Source organism: Melanostigma gelatinosum, assembly GCF_949748355.1.
Source record: "Melanostigma gelatinosum genome assembly, chromosome: 1".
Lineage (NCBI taxonomy): Eukaryota > Metazoa > Chordata > Actinopteri > Perciformes > Zoarcidae > Melanostigma > Melanostigma gelatinosum.
Window position 1 is genome coordinate 6,831,707 of NC_136634.1, and position 18,103 is coordinate 6,849,809.

The 18,103-nt window shown below is 43.7% G+C and overlaps 4 protein-coding genes across 8 annotated transcripts in view; 2 read left to right on the forward strand and 2 right to left on the reverse strand.

The window, feature by feature from the left end:
• Positions 1-1,790, reverse strand: part of srpk2 (SRSF protein kinase 2) — a gene marked incomplete at its 5' end in the record, with an annotated part of 60,748 nt that extends 58,958 nt beyond the window's left edge. Inside the window, 2 exons of the mRNA XM_079270352.1 lie at positions 1,457-1,523; positions 1,775-1,790. Coding sequence (XP_079126478.1) covers positions 1,457-1,523; positions 1,775-1,790 — 83 coding nt within the window. The remainder of the gene's footprint in view (positions 1-1,456; positions 1,524-1,774) is intronic.
• Positions 1,791-3,423: 1,633 nt separating this feature from the next.
• pus7 (pseudouridine synthase 7) lies at positions 3,424-10,322 on the forward strand. 5 transcript variants are annotated; one of them, XM_079278451.1, is made up of 17 exons: positions 3,437-3,517; positions 3,704-3,817; positions 4,520-4,810; positions 4,899-4,983; positions 5,638-5,754; positions 5,845-5,989; positions 6,764-6,875; positions 6,988-7,065; positions 7,246-7,374; positions 7,485-7,610; positions 7,698-7,759; positions 7,850-8,010; positions 8,266-8,392; positions 8,785-8,886; positions 9,039-9,168; positions 9,358-9,449; positions 9,754-10,322. In XM_079278451.1, exons 3-17 carry the CDS (start codon positions 4,530-4,532, stop codon positions 9,888-9,890), a joined length of 1,884 nt encoding a protein of 627 aa, XP_079134577.1. In that variant the 5' UTR covers positions 3,437-3,517; positions 3,704-3,817; positions 4,520-4,529; the 3' UTR covers positions 9,891-10,322. The 5 variants fall into 5 exon arrangements, with proteins under 5 accessions (XP_079134573.1, XP_079134575.1, XP_079134577.1 ...); XM_079278447.1 differs by lacking the exon at positions 3,704-3,817 and having other exon boundaries at positions 3,424-3,517; positions 4,497-4,810; XM_079278449.1 differs by lacking the exon at positions 3,704-3,817 and having other exon boundaries at positions 3,430-3,517.
• Positions 10,323-11,829: 1,507 nt separating this feature from the next.
• Positions 11,830-12,872, reverse strand: LOC306782991 (endonuclease domain-containing 1 protein-like; the record flags this gene model as incomplete). Its single annotated transcript, XM_079276514.1, has 2 exons — positions 11,830-12,435; positions 12,576-12,872. 2 exons carry the CDS (start codon positions 12,870-12,872, stop codon positions 11,830-11,832), a joined length of 903 nt encoding a protein of 300 aa, XP_079132640.1.
• A 3,803-nt stretch (positions 12,873-16,675) lies between these two features.
• On the forward strand, positions 16,676-18,058 carry aplnr2 (apelin receptor 2; the record flags this gene model as incomplete). The annotated part of the gene is made up of 1 exon (XM_079276524.1): positions 16,676-18,058. The coding sequence occupies one exon, from the start codon at positions 16,676-16,678 to the stop codon at positions 18,056-18,058; it is 1,383 nt and encodes a 460-aa protein (XP_079132650.1).
• Between the last annotated feature and the right edge of the window lie 45 nt (positions 18,059-18,103).

Below are 18,103 nucleotides of genomic sequence, written 5' to 3' on the forward strand. Positions count from 1 at the left end.
TGTGTATGGGTGTGTGTGTATGGGTGAGAGAGAGAGAGAGAGAGAGAGAGAGAGAGAGAGAGAGAGAGAGAGAGAGAGAGAGAGAGAGAGAGAGAGAGAGATGAGAGAGAGAGAGAGAGAGAGAGAGAGAGATACTGTGACCCAGACCAGGATAAGCGTCTGCTAGCTAATGAGCTTACCTGATTTGCTTCATTGTACTGCTGGAACAAATAGTCCATTGACAGAAAATTAAACTGCATTTATTTTGATCATCGATTAACTGTTTAAGTCATTAAACGAGCAACAACCAAAAAACATTTTCAAGCTTCGGAAATTTGAGGCTTTTCCTTGTTTTACAAAATGATAAATTGCATATTCAGACCAACTGACTACATCACCACCTGCAGCCATATTTCATTTTGAATATCCTTAAAAAGTAATCTCGAATCAAGAGTCATTTTATTTCTCATGTTCTGTCTGCCTAATCCTTATCCCTAGAGTTAAGCCCTACTGTATATATCTCAGCTACACTGGGCGATAGGAAATATCCAAAACACCCATAGCAACCACTGGCTTTATGAATTTATATTGTTGTTGTTTTGCACACCATCTGTTTGCTGTAATTCAATGTGCAGGCGTTTAGGAATTCCAGCAAATTCGAGCAGCAGACACCGAGCTGCCCCCTGGGGTGGCCGCGCCGTTGGTATCACCTAATTGATGATGCCTTCTTCGGCTGCCGGTGACGTCGCTCCAATAGCATCGTGCCATGACGTAAGCCCCCGCTCTCCCGACTCCAATTCGCATGCACTTTACAGAGCCGCTGCGCTGCGCACACTCCAAGTGCGCTGCAACCGCTCAACGCCGGGTGAAATCACGCTGAAATACCCGTGCGAGACTGCCTAACAAAACCACAGACACACAATCACACAGCAGGAAACAATGCTCCAATAAATTCAAGAAAAGTTACATCATCAAACACCTTGTGAGAGATTCCAAAATAGGCTAGAGAAGGGAGGTGTTTTTACTCCTTATCCCTGCTGCAGAGGGGCCAAGGAAATGAGCTGTCACATCGCACCTCTTTCTGCAAACCATCAGAGAGCAATCAATCAAGAGGCCATCAGTCGTGGGAAAATGGGCAAATTTAGGTATGAATCTTCGGGATTGAAGGCTACTCTGGGTGCAAATGTTGCTGGAAACTGCCGTTCGGGAGTCAAGTGGGTTCCTCGTCGTCCAGATCTGTGTCCTCTTAACGTAAATTGCAACTTCCCGCACTCCAGAGCAGCCCGTCCTGTGTGCTGAAAATACACGGCTTTTGCCATATGCGCGCAGTCTACACCGCCGACGCACCCGGCAGCAGCGCCGGCGTCACGCGGAGACGGACCCGCTGCCAACAAAACCAAACCCGGGCAAACACACACATCACTCTCTCACTACGTCGAACAGTCACCAACCAGCCGCCGCCGCCCCTGCTGCTTACCTACGATGGTTACCCGTTCTGTCTTTCTTCCCCTTCGGCCTCCTTTTTCTGGCCTGGATGGCCATCACTGCCGGGGGGTGAGGTAACGTTGAACCACGGGGAACGACCGACGTCCGAGTCCGGGGAAGGGTGTTGGATGGACGGGGAGGAAAGAGAGAGAATAAACACACATCGTTAGTCTCTGAAGCTTGCTGGCAAGGGGCATTCGGCGTCGTTTAGCATGCACCCGGTAGGGATAGCTACACGCGTAACTTTCGCCATCTTTTGTATTAATTACAACCAGAAGTGTGGTCAAGTCAGAGGCTGAGGGATACGCACCTTTCCTGGAGCTCATGTTTCCTCCTCTTCCCCTCAGCAGGAGCGGGCAGCTCAGAGGCAGCAGCCGGATTCTCTCTCTCTCTCCCTCGCGCGCGCACACAAAAACACGAGCGCACACTAACCTCTACCTATAGATGGCACGCGCTCCCCCTTGCGGTGGTTGCGTGCAGTCCTGCGTAGATCCTGCACCACTGTGCACGAATGTATTCTCATTCACATTTAGGTTTAACAGCAGAACATATTTAGTCGGGCATTTTTCCCGAGCAGAATATTAGAGCATGCAACAATCCAAACATGTGTATTAAAACATGTCTACGTATATTAGGCTACATTTTTATTCTATAAAAAGTATTTTTCTAACACCACACATCTTGTGGTTGTTTTTGGATAAAGCCAAAGGATGAACAGTAAGTCATAAGCTAAGTAAGTCGAATGATGCATGTTGCAGGTTAAGTATGCATGACCTTTGCTGCATGTCATTCCTTGTCTCTCTGTCTCCTGTTCTAGAAATGCTTCAGATGAAGACCTCACAATATACATATTGCATAACAAAGGTACTGTACTGTAGTCTAGCAGTGTATGTGAAATACTCCTCCTCAGCTATGCATTTCTACACAGACTCTATTAGTATAATAACTTGGTAGTAAGCCCATGTTGCCTCTCTACTATTTATAGTGTTCGTTTTTTGTATTGCTGCATGTCTGCAGCCCACTGCCTGCTTTATGCTGTTTGGATATCTTGTCTGATCTTGGATCAGTTGTATCTTGTCTATTGAGCACTAAAGAATTTGGGACATAAATATTGTGAAATTATCAGTCAAAGCAGCACTCTCTCCGACAGACAAGTCAGAATTAGACGATAAGTGTTTGTGGTAAGTTTATGGATAATAATCACAAAGGTGCACATTTGTTACTAGGACTACGATCATTATGATCCCCAATATCTTACAAAAAATAGTTTGCCACCATGTAAAAGATATAGGCTTTGTCCCCATTATTTTTTAATCCCCATTTATTCCTCATTATGTGTTTGCAAATATTGCATAAATCCTCATTGATTATTAAAATGTTTGCTGATCAATTTTCAGTTGATGACTTATCAATTGTTACAGTTCCAATGTAATTCGTAGAGTATAGTCAAGCACAGACAAAGCTAGCATTGACAAAGCCACCCATTCACAAAAGGGTGGCTTTTTCATAAGCACATCGAACATAACCACTGTCTTAGATGTTTATCCTGTTGGATCGTCTTCTAGGGCTTCACAGTGAAAAGGCTCCGCTGGGAATCGAACCCAGGATCTCCTGTTTACTAGACAGGCGCTTTAACCATCTAAGCCACGGCGCCGGTGAAGATGAAGGATATCACAGTCAAACAGTATTAAAGGAGAAATATGGATCATGAAGACACGCATTTTGTAGTATTGCAGAAGAAAAGTTATGAGTCGTTTTCAACGTTTAACATGAAGATATGATCATTTTTAGCTGTGGAGGTTTTTTTTATTACTCCTTTTTTATCATAATTTTGCCGTCGATTTATCCAGCGAACCTTTAAGTCAGTGTTTTTTTGGTTTTATTTTATCTTTGAATCTTCGTGATTGACAGGTCACTTAACCAAACGTTTTGCAGGGGGCGGGCTTTAGGCTGGGATCTGTTTCCGGAACAAGCGCACACATACACACACACACGTGTGGGAAAAGCTGGCATTCAACGCAGTTCGTACTCTTCTGAATATCACCAAACACAGGTAAGTTAAATCTGACTTTTGTCTAGAAAACATCAACGTTTGTCGCTTTATTTATTTACAGCTTTTCTGCTAGTAGCGCTAACTATAGCCAGCGATGCTAGCTAACAGACGGCAGTGCGAATGCGCTAGCGGATTTGCTAACTTTGGCGATGTCAGCATTACGTTATGTTCGTCGTGTCTTTCCAGTGCCTGTGTTAAACTCGGGTCCGGTAAGAAGTGTCTGCAAGTGTTTGGCAGCTGTGAGACCAGAAGAGTTTCCCAGATCCACGTCTGTTTCTCGCCTCTTCAGCGCCACAAACAGTCAGTAGCATCTTAGTTTCTAGGCCATTGACGTGAGTTCAGCTTGTTGTCATTACTCGAACTAACACTGCAATACAACACAGCTGTGTTTTGAGTTGACGTCAGTGCAGCGGTGTTACATTACTGCGTAGATGCTAGTACAGTAGTTGTATAAAACGAGATGCATCATACCAAAATTAATGTTTACTTTCACAAAGTAGGCAAACTTGCAATTGGAGATGCAACAGGAGCCGTGATGTTCAGAGCTTATTGTTTTAATGTGCAAATGTAACGTGTTCCTATTAATTACACCATAACATGTTTAAGATACAGGGGGGATCTGTCACAGAGGGTATTTGGCAAATATGGTTCAGGCTCCCAAAAAAATGGATCCTTCATTTCCCATAATGCAACTTAATAGCATCTTTTGTCATACTTCCCCTCTCTCCATACCCCCAGTCTGTAATGCAGGCTATTCTTTTAGATATTTGTTGTCTCGTAGCATCCTGCTGAGTGAGGAGTTTGAAATTGGGTTACATGTTTCAAAACTATGTAATTTTAATGTCTCCAGTTTTGTAGCCAGCTGGGGACCTTTGCCCTCTGCTGACACCCAATAACAGCAAAAATAACTTTAAAATACCATAAAAAAATAGGGTTATCTTTGAGCCCAGGTAACGGCTGTATCTGAACTAAAGCACAGTTTCTCTGTCGCTGTTGCCACAGCTTTGCTCTGATGGCTGAGTCTGAGCCTGTCCAAGTCGGGGAAAAGAGAGGCTGTCCAGAGGATGAAGAGGAAGACACGCCGTCAAAGAAACCAAAAGTTGAGGAGGATCAAAAGAATGGAGGCCCCCCCCACGACGGTGTGAAGGAAGAGCCCGCGAGCGATGGAGAGGAGGAGGAGGAGGTCGCCGAGACCTTTGCCGATATGATGAAGCATGGCCTCACTGAGCTGGATGTGGGCATCCTGAAGTATGTCAGTGACCACGAGGGCTTCTCGGGAATCCTGAAGGAAAGGTTCGTCCTCCAGAGTCATGAAGAAGTTTGCCTAATTTCTATCAATTTGGATTGTTTTAACCGATTATTTGTTGCGGCTTGTTCTCAGATATTCAGATTTCGTGGTGAATGAAATCAGCAAACAAGGCAAGATTGTGCATTTAGATGACCTCTCTATCCCTCCAGAGGCTGAGGTAAGATGTTGGGTTGAATTTCAATCACCAGTGTCAAGTCTCTATAAGGATGTGTATATAGGATTTCATTGTGGATCGCAATTAAAAAAAATGTGATCGTTAGTTAAAGTTAGTTGATCGTGGTGAATTTCCATTATCTGGATAATATCGAATATCTTCCCAAGTGTCTTGGAAAAACAGCTGTCGAGCTCGTTATTATGGAGGAGTGGAAAAATAGAGCCTGATTATCATATAAGACAGAACAGACTTGCACTTTTTTTTCAATTCATCCTTTATAAATTCAGGGGACGATGATGCTGTTAGCAAAACAAATACTAAAGGAAACCTTTTGTAGAAAGCTTTATAAACTATTCCAACCTAAAGCTTATTTTTAAATGCCTACATGTGTATGTATTTGTGGATATATTTTTTCTTTTATTTTCTATTTTAACTTCTTTATTTTCACTTCTTTAAAAAAGCCTCCTGTGGACAGGTGTTGTAAATTAGCATTTCGCTACAAACACTTAACACAGTGCATCTGGGCTTTGTGCATAAATGTATGTTACAATTCTAATGCTACTGTGATGTCCATATCAAATAAAATATACATAACATACATAACATAAAGCAAACATCACATCAAGTTACATATGCTTTGTGTTTCATCTAATTTAGGAAGTCCCAGAGGCTCAGCCGCAGCCGGAGGATGCTGACGTGCTGACTGAAGAGCAGAAGAAGCAGCTCGGGGAGCTGCAGCTCTTCAAGAATAAAGAGGACAACGTCTCCATTGAGGTGAGTCTACACTTCCCGGATCCCTTTTATGACGTCCCGAAAGAGTTTTTTTTTTACGTAATGTCCTTACTCCTCTTTTCACATCTGTAGGTGATGGATGACACTAAAGAGAAGCGGACGCTGGTCCACAAAGCCATCAAGACTCTGTATGCTGGTCTGGAGACGAAGACGGAGGAGAAGGAAGGGCGCAAGTTCATCGTGGCCTACCACGCTGCTGGGAAGAAGGCGTTAGCAGGTATGTGGAGAGGAGACGGAACCAGATGTCAGCCTTTAACTGTCTGGACAGACTTCTCAACCAGTAAATCAGAGAACGGACTTATTGCATGTGTACCGTAAGCTTATGTGTTGCAGTGCATGTGGTCTCCAGTGCAGTACAATATGTTGCATGCTCTTGTGCATGTTCATGATCAAGACACCTGCATGGTTCTGCTCCAATGCATCTCACTCATTGTTTTGGTCATGACTGACTGATTGTTCAGTGGATTACTGATTTTTGGTTAGAATGAACACTTTAAAAGAGAATAAGGAAAGAGGAGATTCAGTATCGTGGTGCGTTGATAAACCCTGCTCCCTTATTGCAAAAACCATTGAAATGCCATTATTCCACTCTCAGGCCCATGCATGACAACTCGCCACACGATCCGTAAGCATCTCTTTCTCAGTAACATTATTTTATCCTCCTATTGCTCCTCTCTGGTGGATAGAGGTCAAAGCAGCTGCAGGTAAGAACCTATTCTCCACACAGCGCAGAGGAAACGGGTAAAACCCAGATGGAGTTAGGTGTCGGTTGCTAAAATGCTTTTTGCTTTTCGAAATAAAGTAGTATGTTATTTTGTTGCAATCACAAAGTAGCTTTCTTTACAGGTAAACATGTGGTAGTGCAAAATCTGTTACGCTTTAACTTGAATCTTTAAAATTGATTTTGTATTTGAATTTTTTTTTATGCGTTTAGCTCAACAATTCATAATCTGTATTTGAGTGCAACCTTTTCTTCTGTGTCCATGAAAAGCTCAGAGGAAACACTTCTGGCCCAAAAACCGTGGCAGTTTCTGCCACTTTGTCCTGTACAAGGAGAACAAGGACACTATGGACGCCATCAATGTTCTCTCAAAGTTCCTCAGGTCTGAATGTAGCACGTAAAAAAAGATCATCACTGGATAATAAGAGACAGATTGACAGTTTATTTTCCCCATGAAATGTGATTGTAGCTAAGACCATCATTTGTCTTTCTAGGCTCAGACCCAACATGTTTTCCTACATGGGAACCAAGGACAAGAGAGCCATCACTGTGCAGGAGATTGCAGTGCTCAAGTGAGTGTGTTATGCTTTAACATTCATGACTGTGCTTCCATTTCCAAATTGTCTGCGGGTGATTGTAAATAGGTGGTAAATGCTGCATTTTGAGGTGTTTCTGCTGTTACTAGGCAGACTGTCTCTGGTGGACCGGCTTGTTGTACAGTAACTAAAGAAACCTAGTCCCTGTCCTCTCAGGATCACAGCGGAGAGGCTGGCTCACCTCAACAAGTGCCTCATGAACCTCAAGCTGGGAAACTTTTGCTACAAAAACCACCCTCTTAAGCTGGGAGAGCTGCAGGGAAACCACTTCACTGTGGTCATCAGGTCAGCAGGTGTTGTTTATGTAGAGGGTTCACGTATATTCAGTAGAGCCCTCTCCTGTATTCTGTTGTGAATGCTGCTTAGCTGTCACCAACCAGTACTTTGTATCCCAGAAACATCTCTGGGACAGATGAGCAGGTCAGTCAGGCCTTGTCATCCCTCAAGCAGACGGGCTTCATCAACTACTACGGCATGCAGCGCTTTGGCACCACAGCTGTGCCTACACAACAAGTTGGCAGGTAAGGTCATGACACGAGGAGATGCTGACATACAATTTAGATTATAAATGGACTGACGGGCTGTTTCCTCCTTTTGTTTGGGGGCAGGGCTATCTTGAAAAACAACTGGAAAGAGGTGGTGGATTTAATTCTGAAGCCTCGTCCTGGAGGTAATGAGCCCTTTGTTTTGTCCTCAGTCTTTTCTTCTAAGTGGTTGAGAAGTATGTCAAACCTTCCTCCATCTTTACTGCTTTCCCCAGCGGAGAAAGAATTCCTGGTCCGCTGCAGGGAGGAGTGGGCAAAGACTCGGGACCCAGAGGCCGCCCTGAAAAAGCTGCCCAACAAGCGCTGCGTTGAGGGGCAGCTGCTGCGAGGCCTGTCTATGTACGGCCAGAAGAACATCGTCACTGCTTTTGCACTGGTTGGTTTATCTTGTGGGTTTTTTTCCGTAATGATGCTATTAATAGGCTGAAAATGTGAGCGAGACATACAGAACATAAAAGAAGTAGTACAGCCAGTCAAAGTGCCCGACCAGAAGTACGGCTACTGCACTGGGCAGGTGTAACTATGTGTTGTATGCTGCGTCTATTTTTATTAAACCATCATGTTCACTGACTATTCATTCACATTCAAAGGTTTCTGCATATCTCTGATCACTCTTTGCTCTTTTTTTCAGATCCCTCGTAACAACCGCCTGATGTACATCCACAGCTACCAGAGCGTTGTGTGGAACACCATGGTGAGCCGGAGAATCGAGGCCTTCGGCCTGAAGGCCGTGGAGGGGGACCTTGTGCTCAAAGGAAGTAAGTAGCTCATATGTTAATGTTAAATATTAAAGGAATGGTTCAACAAGCACACATTTTTAAACTAACCCTCTGCCGGCTGGAGTTTCGTATTTCACGTACAGACATGAGAGTGGGATCGTCTAACTCTCGGCACGAAAACAAATACAAGCATTTTTCAAAATGACAAATTAATACTTCAATAGTTTCAAAGAACAGGAGATAGTTTGAAGGAACAGATATCCAAAATACGGTAGTTTATTTTCTTTTTTTGCAATTTCTCTGTCACCAGAAGTTAAAAGCGACCAAATCAAGTCAATGTGTTGTTCCCCAGCTTAAGTCTACAGAAGAAAGAAATCTACTGTTATTGAAACAGACTAAAACTAATACGGATGTTGTCTGTGCTCATGAAGCTACAGCACACGTGTTGTCTGCAGAGGAGGCCGAGAGCTGCTCCATCCATGACGTTGTGATGCCACTTCCTGGGTTTGATGTCATCTACCCCACTCATCCCGGTAAGAAGTCGCTTTGGGGGATTTTGAGTTATTTTCTTCTTCTTTTTTTTTTGTTGCATGTTTTATGAACAGATAGCTGTGAAAAATAACATTGAGTGGTTTTAACACAAACAAGCTTGTAATTGACTGTGATGCTTGTGTCTGCCTATCAGTGGGTAAAGGATACAGAGAGCTGCTCACTGCAGACGGGTTGGACATCGACAAAATGAGACACAAAGTGAAGGACTACTCTCTGGCTGGAGCCTACAGACGCATCCTCATCAGACCCAGTGATGTCAGCTGGTCAGCACCAAATTAATACTAGAATATTATTTCATGCTTTCAGACCTTTATGCTGTAATACTAACCTTACTGTAATACGGAGGCTGTTATTGCGTACTGCAGGTATTTGAATGCTTGACTTGAATTGCTCTGTAATACTGCGATGCCTCTAACCTGGTGTTTTGTGGTATTTCTTTCTCTTTGATGCAGGCAGGTGATCCAGTACGACGACCCCAGGATCTCCCTGGTGCATAGTGATTTTGAGAAAATGGAGAACAAACCCGCTCCTGTCTTCAACAAAGGTACGGTTCCTTTTTGGTGTGTGTTAACACACCGGACTACCAATCTGTGGACAAAAGAACTACTGAACAGAGAAAAAAATGGAGACACTGAAATGATTCAACTGTGGAGCAGAGCTCCTCAAAATCATTAAAAGAATAAATATAAATGGTCAAACTACAGCCTGTCTGTCGATTGTCCCACCTCGATGAGTGTAGCATAAGCTCCAGGTGTGTGTGTATAAGATGCATAGGGTTGAGATGCATGAATGCTGATTTTTAGTTTTTTGACAACTCTGATCCAGTTTGTCTCTCCTTCCTCCCACAGAGGGGAAGTATCGGGCTCTGCGGCTGGAGTTCTCTCTGCCTCCCTCAACCTATGCTACCATGGCCATCAGAGAGGTCCTCAAGTTGGACACGAGCATCAAGAAACAGACGCAGCTCAATACCACCTGGTTCAACTGAGACCAACACACACACTCTGGCACAAACTGCTGCAGACCGCAAAGCACCAGTCTACTGTGGCTACTTACTGTTGTGAGTGTTTTTATGTGTATTATGTGTGTGTGAAGGAGAGAAATGGGTTCTATGTGAAGCCAAAAGGTTATTTCTTTGAACTACAAAGAGCAACAATAGTCATTATTCAGCTTTTCTTTTTTTATGTTTTTACTTGCTCTAAAGTGTTTCTGTGCTGAGATGACTGTTTATTTTGACTGATTTGAGTGGACTGTGCTGCCAGGGTGCTGTCTCGTACGTTAAGCCCTGCTGCTCAGGGGGCTCTCGGCACGCCCTTTTTGTACAGAAAAATGTGGTTTGTTTTTTGTTTTTTAACTTTGAGCTGAATGTGTGATTTGAAAAAAACTCTTGCAGAAAGAAATTAAAACTGTTGAGTTTATAGTGTGAAGTCTGTCATTGACACAAGTATTGTCAATATGCGGTTGATTTATTTTCATCATGAGGCTCTTTTTCAATATTGTTCAATGCACAATTGTTAAAGTCGCCACGGGAGAGCGTTTCGCTACACAGATTGTCTCCCTCTACTGGCCCTCAGAGTTAAGTGTGCTTCCATTTAAGGATGTGAAATGTAATTTAGGCTCCTTTCAGTCTGCTGCTGGTCAAATAGTGGAGCTGACCATCTGGCACTGTGGCACATGCCAGCTGGCAGAACACAGCTACCCTCTCAAACTAGAGCCGAATCATATCATTCACCCCGGGGGTCCGTCTGCCCTCCTAGTTTTGAGTCATTTCACTGTTTTTATGGTTTCATGCTGTTTGTATCAGCTATGAGACATCTTAGCAGATCCCGACTCTTAAGCAATAATGATGAACAAAGCCACAAAAATATTTACTGGGAGTGATATTGTCCTTTCTAATTTTACCCTCCACTTTAATTAGATTTAATTCAGCTTTTGTAGTTCACGTTTTATGTCACGGTGTAGATCCTAATTTCAACAAAAGGGAGTACCACAAAAATTCAGAACAGAACTACAAGAGGCTGAACCCCTAAAAAGTTGTGACTGTATTACTCTATTCTGATAAGCAGGGCAACACAAAATCCTATTATTCATCGGAAAGTTAAACTCTTTCGTGTATTTGTGAATATTCTTGTAAGGATAAAAAAACGCTGAAATGAGTCTGAATCTGGTTATTGGCAGTGTCTTGAATTTGTCAGTGTGGCTTTTCATAAGTGCTCAGTAGTGCTACAGTTAAGTGGCTGTATGTAAAACAGTCTCTCTAATCTGTCTGTGCTGCACAAAAGGCCCACAGAGGCAGGTCATGAGATAAAGTGAATGCAGAGTACAACCATGTAAGGTTTTCATGGCGAGTTTATGCACCATCGGAGTCAACACAGTTGAAATATATTTATTGGGAGAATTTGCAGTTTTGAAATGTACCTTGGTGACAAATGGGGACATTTTTATATTTTCTGACAGATGTTAACATGGAGGATCAGTATGTGTAACAAAATGTAAGCTCACAGGTCCACTTAGTAGCTCTTTAGAGCCTTCAATGACATCCTCTTCTGCAAACAGAGCTCAGAGAAGCTAGTAAGTGGACATTTTAATAAAGTATATTTTGTTAAACTAAAAAATGCAGAGTAAATACTTAATAAAATAAGTGAAGATTAGTCCAATTATAACAACCAGAGTAATAGTGGTGTGACTAACATCTTAAACAAGCATGCTGCCACGAAGCAATTATATGCAAAATTGGAGAATGGGAATCAAATTGAGACATGTGGGCGACAAGTTTAGTTTACTCAAGGAAACTGTAGAATTTAGAGTAAATTGATTAAAATAAATATGAAACAATTCACTCCTACTCAGCTGCTAAATGTTGAATATTATTGACACCGGTGGGAATGTCAAATCTACTGAATATGAAGGACCCATCCCCATTTTGCTCAAGGCAGGTGCAGGGCACTGTTCCCACTATTAAGAGACACACAGTTGTCATAGAAGATCTGGAAAGAGCTGGCAACGTAAGTTACTTTCTTCAGGAATTCCTCCAGCTGCTGCACCGTCATCTCTTGAACCTTATTATCCTCCCTTTCGTTGAGCCCATGAGCAGCAAACGCAGGAAACTTTGAGCGCTCTGAGTACGGCGCATTGTGGTCAAAATCAACGCAGCAGTAGGCCGACCAGAAGTAGGTGGGGATGCCCAGGCGGTTGATGTTGTGGCGGCGGATTGTCTGGCCCGAGGTGGTGACCCCGGTGACCACATAGGCGGTGCCACGGCAGTAGTTGTTGAGCCGCCTGCGGACGGTGTGCTCGTGGTTCTTCCAGGGCCCAATGTTGAACTCTCTGGCTCGGGGGACCACGTTCGTCAGGGTGTAGGTGGATGCTTTGTCGTTCGGGTGGGCCTGGTGCTCGTCTGGATTCAGCTGGCCACGTTCAAAGATCACAGAGTTAGAGTAGTCGTCAAGCACGGCCTGAGCGTCCTCAAAATTCTTGTGGACGTTTTCTGAAGGGAACTGCTGCATCTCACGAGAGTCAGACACTGTGGAGAGCTGTCAGGACAAACAGTGTCATCACTAGAAATGATGTTAGTTAAGTACATTAATTAACAGATAATACTCATTGCCAAAGGATCTTTCCAAATTTTGGAAATTATACTTTCCTAAAAGGAAATGCAACACTCAGCCCCTACCTGTGGCTCGTACATCCAAGGCACATCAACCTTCTTGGAGCCGTCCGAGCGCTTGAAGGTGTACGCAGAATATACAGGGATGTGGTTGATGGTGTCGTACAGGGTGACAAATCGCGGGTTGCCCTCGTAGAACTGGCAAATCTTTTTAAAAGGCTGCTCCTCGAGCCCCCGAGGCAGCGTGCCCATGTACAGGAACTGTTTACACTCAGGCGAGAGCCTTTCCTGCACCTCTGCTGCCGCCATCACGACGACGAGAAGCCCGATGAGCGTTTGATCCGATCTGTTGTAGACGATCATGATGAATTGTGCAGTTTCCACAGAGCATTCGGTCCCTTTGAAACAGTGTCACGCTGTGTGGACTTTGCCTCTGTGCTTCATACCATCCCAGGCATATTATGCAAATTCATATCTTTTTCACTTTACAAGTAGTAATGAAAATCCACCAGTGGCCATCACAGCTCAGAGATCCTAAAGGTCCTGCGCAACCACAGGAGCTCCGAGTAATTCTGGCTGACAATTATAAGGTAATTATGTGACAAATGTACTGAAAACACAACTGAACAGTGGGGGAAATATTAATCAAGGAGAGACAGAAGGCCTTTTTTCACAGCAGACATTTTACAAACAATATTAATAACTAGAAAATTCCTGAAGAAATTTTGACAGTGTGGCTTCTACTGCCCGGCAGTTAGGTTAAAACACTTAAAAAAATCAGAAATAAATTCAGCTCACTTTAGATTTCACATACAAGCTACACAACTTCAATACACAGTAACCTAATTCTATTGTGGTATAGGCAGACATTTCTATTTTTGACAAAAGTGTGACTTATGAGGACCAAAAAACACTGTTGGGTCTTTAAAGGGACAATAAGCCCGCCCTCCTCATTAACATAAATACACACTAACCTGACAGGACACAGCATTACTGGAACAGTTAATTTAATATCAAAACTAATCTTAATGGTTGACCAAATTGGAGGCATGCAAGTTGGCCACCTCCAGAGTGAGACAGTATGTGTATAGATAGATCTATCTATCTATCGAGAATCAGCGAGTGCCTGAACAACCTGGCTTCAATATCTGGCTTTCATTTAACATGAAAAAAACAAGAGGTGGGGCGCTTTATCATTCAGTCAAGTTTATTAAGTTGAAACTCAGGCCACAAGGAACCAGACTTAATTTTTTTTGTAAACAACTCTTGTTTGACAAACAACTCGACAAACCGAAGAGAACAAGAGAGAGAGATAGAGAGAGACAGAGAGAGACAAAGACAGAGAGAGACAAAGAGAGAGAGAGACAGAGACAGAGACAGAGATAGAGACAGAGAGAGAGACAGAGAGAGAGACAGACAGAGACAGACAGAGACCTTTGACCTTTTTAACTTTGGTTAATGAAGGCGGTGGAGATGGAGAAAGAAAAAGAAATGTGGATCACACAGGATTACAAATAAAAAATGATTGTGCAAAAACAGAAGTCTTTGTAAGTCTAATAGATACTAAGGGTGAGAACACTGTTAGTTTTCTAATACAGTGTGAATGCATTAGAAAACAATTCATGCAACCTGTTGTTTTATCGTAGTAATTGTTAAAATAAACCAATTCTGTACGCAGGAGACGGTATTCATTGCATCTTTGTTGGAAGGTGTACAATAATAATTTTAAATATGGTCTACTTTTGTGAAGCAATAATTATATCGTTAAAAAGCATCTGTATCTTTATGCAGCGGTCTAATCAATGGTTTACAACATGGTGACTCTTTTAAAAACACATACAGACCTATTTATTATTTCATAATCACAAAAAATAATAACAGCAAGCTAAAGAGAGAAAGTAGGTAAACGATTCTATTATAAAACGTTCCCAACAGTGCCCCCTATGAAATGGTCCTCACTCTTATAGTCAACTGATTGAAATAATTATATTTTTTCTTTGGTTTTTTTAAAGAATCTGAGGTGGGAACTGGAGTCAGGGCACCTCCTAGTGCTGAAATGCAGCATTCATTTTTTTCTAAGTACAGCAGAAAGGGTGGTCCTCACTCCCAATGTGAAATTTCCTGGACCTCACTTCGGGGCCTTAACAGGAATGTGGGTGTGTGTGTGCGTGTGTGCGTGCGTGAGTGTGTGTGTGTCATGTTTCTGTGAGAGAAAAGACTGGAATGTTTTTAGAAACATCTCTTTTCATACCAACAGGTTGATGGCAGCGTGACCCCTGCCCCTGTGGTAACAAACACTTCCTGTTTACTGTCGAGACATCTTCACTGTTTACACTCTCACCCCCTGCTGACCTACAGCATACATGCATCGAATATCCAAGCTTAGATATAACAGAAACAGAACCTTAAACATTCTCACAAATAAATGCCTAAATCTGACTTTAAAAAGAGAAATTGTCACAGTGTAAAGGAGATGCTGTTCTGGACAAAACTGTTGTGAGGCAGTGAACCAGAAGTTAGTGGCGTCTTCAAATGCTAACAGCTGACACCTAAACTGACCAATTTATAGCTTTGGAAGCTGCCGCCAAACTTTTAATCAGATTAAAAGTATGTATTGTAATAACAATTGAAGTAATTACTGGTCAGTAATGTAAATTTATATTCCACTCATTATCCACATATAAAAGCAGTTACTCTGATAGACAACCATACTTTAATGGGTTAATAATGCTATCTATACCTGTATTTGCAAATTGCTCTATCAGATATGAATGTTTGTGAAAACATCAATGCAGGGTAGTGGAGACAATGTACAAGTGTCAGAAATAACCCTAAAATCATATGTAAGTATGACACAGCAGTGAATTGGAAGCCTCCTTTTGGCGAGAGACAACACAGCTGTGGGTCATCTGTAATCCATTTAACCACTGTACACACTGTGTGTTTGAACATGTGAGACACAAGAAAAGAGTGTTTGTATTGACACACATTTGGGTACTGTGTGCATTTGGATGTGTGTGTGTGTCTGTGCATAGAGAATATGAGCAGCCTAGCGGATTGTGGGGGATCTGTTTGTGTGTCTCGGGTTTGTGTGTGTTTGCAGGGGGGGGGGAGGATGGGTGATGTTATTGTGTCTTTGTGCTAGGGTTTGTGCTATGGGGAGGGGGGTTATTTGCAGGTCTCGTAACTCTCTGCCAGGGTGGTCTAGTTTGAGAATAAGAGAGTGTGTAAAGGGCTTTAGACACACCTTCCTCAGCCGGCTCAGTACAGATATAGAGATGGAGAGAGAAGCAGGAGGAAAAGTCACAGAGAGAAAGTGGAATGAGGGAAGGCAGGATGAGAGGGCAGCTGCTGAATTTTGCTCCACAATGATCATCATCACGCCATCATCTCAGTAGAGATTTCATCGTCCAAGCCTGAGGTAAGTGTCAGTTGTGAGCCTCATCATAATGCTACGATGCCATGTTTACATGCAAAACATGCCGTTAAGCCTCTAATCCAAATGTACTGTATGAATTGAAAAAAAAAGTTTTGAATAGGAAACTGTAAAAAATAAGCAAAAACAGACAAAAGACTCACATGCTGCATTATTAGCATACAACATATTTCTTAAATGATAAATTGTCAATGCATGGGAAAGGCTCATTGCCTCTTTAAACTTATTGGGAGCTACTGAAGCCTATTCGTGCAATGGGAGAATCTGGTCTCTCTTGTAGCAATCAAACTCTTTGTCATAAAGGTCTAAAGCGGTTGGCAAAAGCAGAATGTCTTTTTCAAGAGACGCCAGTGCACAACACACTAATTACATTTCAGTGTTTGCAAAAGTCTGTTTACAGCATTCTTGGGCAGATTAGTCTAAAATTCCTGGACTAAACTCCCACAGTAATATGTGCTTTGCTTACGTTTGCCTTGTTGTCACATGCTGTGCACATACAGTATTTACAGCATTTGAACCTGTTGCAAAAGTCTTAAGAATTGAATTGTGTTTTGACTGAACAGGGGGACAATCCACTACAGGAATGTGGGCCCACAAACAATAATACTACTGGAGGAGACTTTTTGCTTCGAGACATTATACTGACCAAACTTCAGCTCGCCAGGAAAGTAGTGGGACGTCGAGTGATTTTAAAAAGTGGCAAATGATTTAATGGAGGATGGACACACAGATGCCAGACGCAGACTTCCTCACCTCCCCCTCCCCTTCTCCCACTCCACTCTTCCACTGTGACTACAGCGACTGGTCTCCCTCCTTCTCCATCATCCCGTCCGTCTACCTGCTGGCCTTCCTGGTTGGATGCCTCGGCAACGGCCTGGTGCTGTGGGCCTACCTGGACCGGGCTGATGGGAGGGGAACTGCAAAACTCTGTTGCGCTGGCATTTTCAGAAGCAGCCTGCAGAACATGAACAGCGCTGGTAGATTTCACCCCGGGTCCTCTCCTCAGAGGAAGACAGAAAACGGCGGCTCTTCCTCCTCTCACACCTTGGCCTCGTCCTCCTATCCTCCCTCCATCCCTCGTCCCTCCCGCTTTCTAACGGACTCTCTCATAGCCAGCTTAGCGTTGGCTGACCTCTGCTTCCTTGTGACTCTCCCTCTGTGGGCGGTCTACACAGCGATGGGCTACCACTGGCCTTTCGGGCAACCGCTCTGCCAAATCAGCAGCTTCCTCACTGCGCTCAACATGTATGCCAGCGTGTTCAGCCTGAGCATGCTCAGTGTGGAGCGGTACTGGGTTCTGACCGGACGCCGGCACTCCAGCCACCATGCCCCGCAGAGGTGCCCCAGCAGGGCTTTGTGGATACTTGGAGGGGTGTGGGTGCTGGCGGGGGTGCTGGCACTTCCTGGTTTGCTACTGCGCTCTGTCAGGGAGGTGGAGGTAGACCCTGAATCTGATTATGATTGGCAGCTGGAGCCGGTTCATCCTACTACTGACTCTGGAACAATCTTCCTCTCTTGCCAAATGGATTACTCCATGCTGATTGGAGCAGAGCTGGAGGAGACGGATCGAGAGCAGGCGGAGATGTGGTGGACGGCCGCTTTGAGTATTAAATCAACTCTAATCGGCTTCCTGCTTCCTCTTGTCATCTTGCTGGTCTGCTACTGCTCATTGGCCCAGCTCCTGAGCAGACATTTTGGGCGGGGCCCTCGTCCTGACCGCAGGCGCCAGCGAAGACTCCTCAGGGTCATCGTCACTTTAGTGATGGCTTTCTTTCTGTGCTGGCTGCCTCTGCATGTTAATAAGACTGTTTCCATCCTGCTGGAGTTTGGTTTTGTCCCACACTCCTGCTCTTTGGATCAGATTTTACTGGCTGCTCAGCCATATGTCACCTGTTTAGCTTATCTCAACTCCTGCCTTAACCCTCTCCTGTATGCTGCATGTGACCCGTCGTTCAGGAAGAGATGCAGAAGAGCTCTTCTCCTGCTGTGCAGGGGAGGAGGAGAGGGAAGGGAGGTTACCTCAAGAACACAGGAGGAAACGGCAGATAAGACAGAGGGAGGAGATGAGATGGTGGGGGAGGTGGGTGCCACGATTGCTGAGATAACTGCTTGAAGTAGAAGAATAATATCTAGTTTATCATCGTGGAACCAGGACATC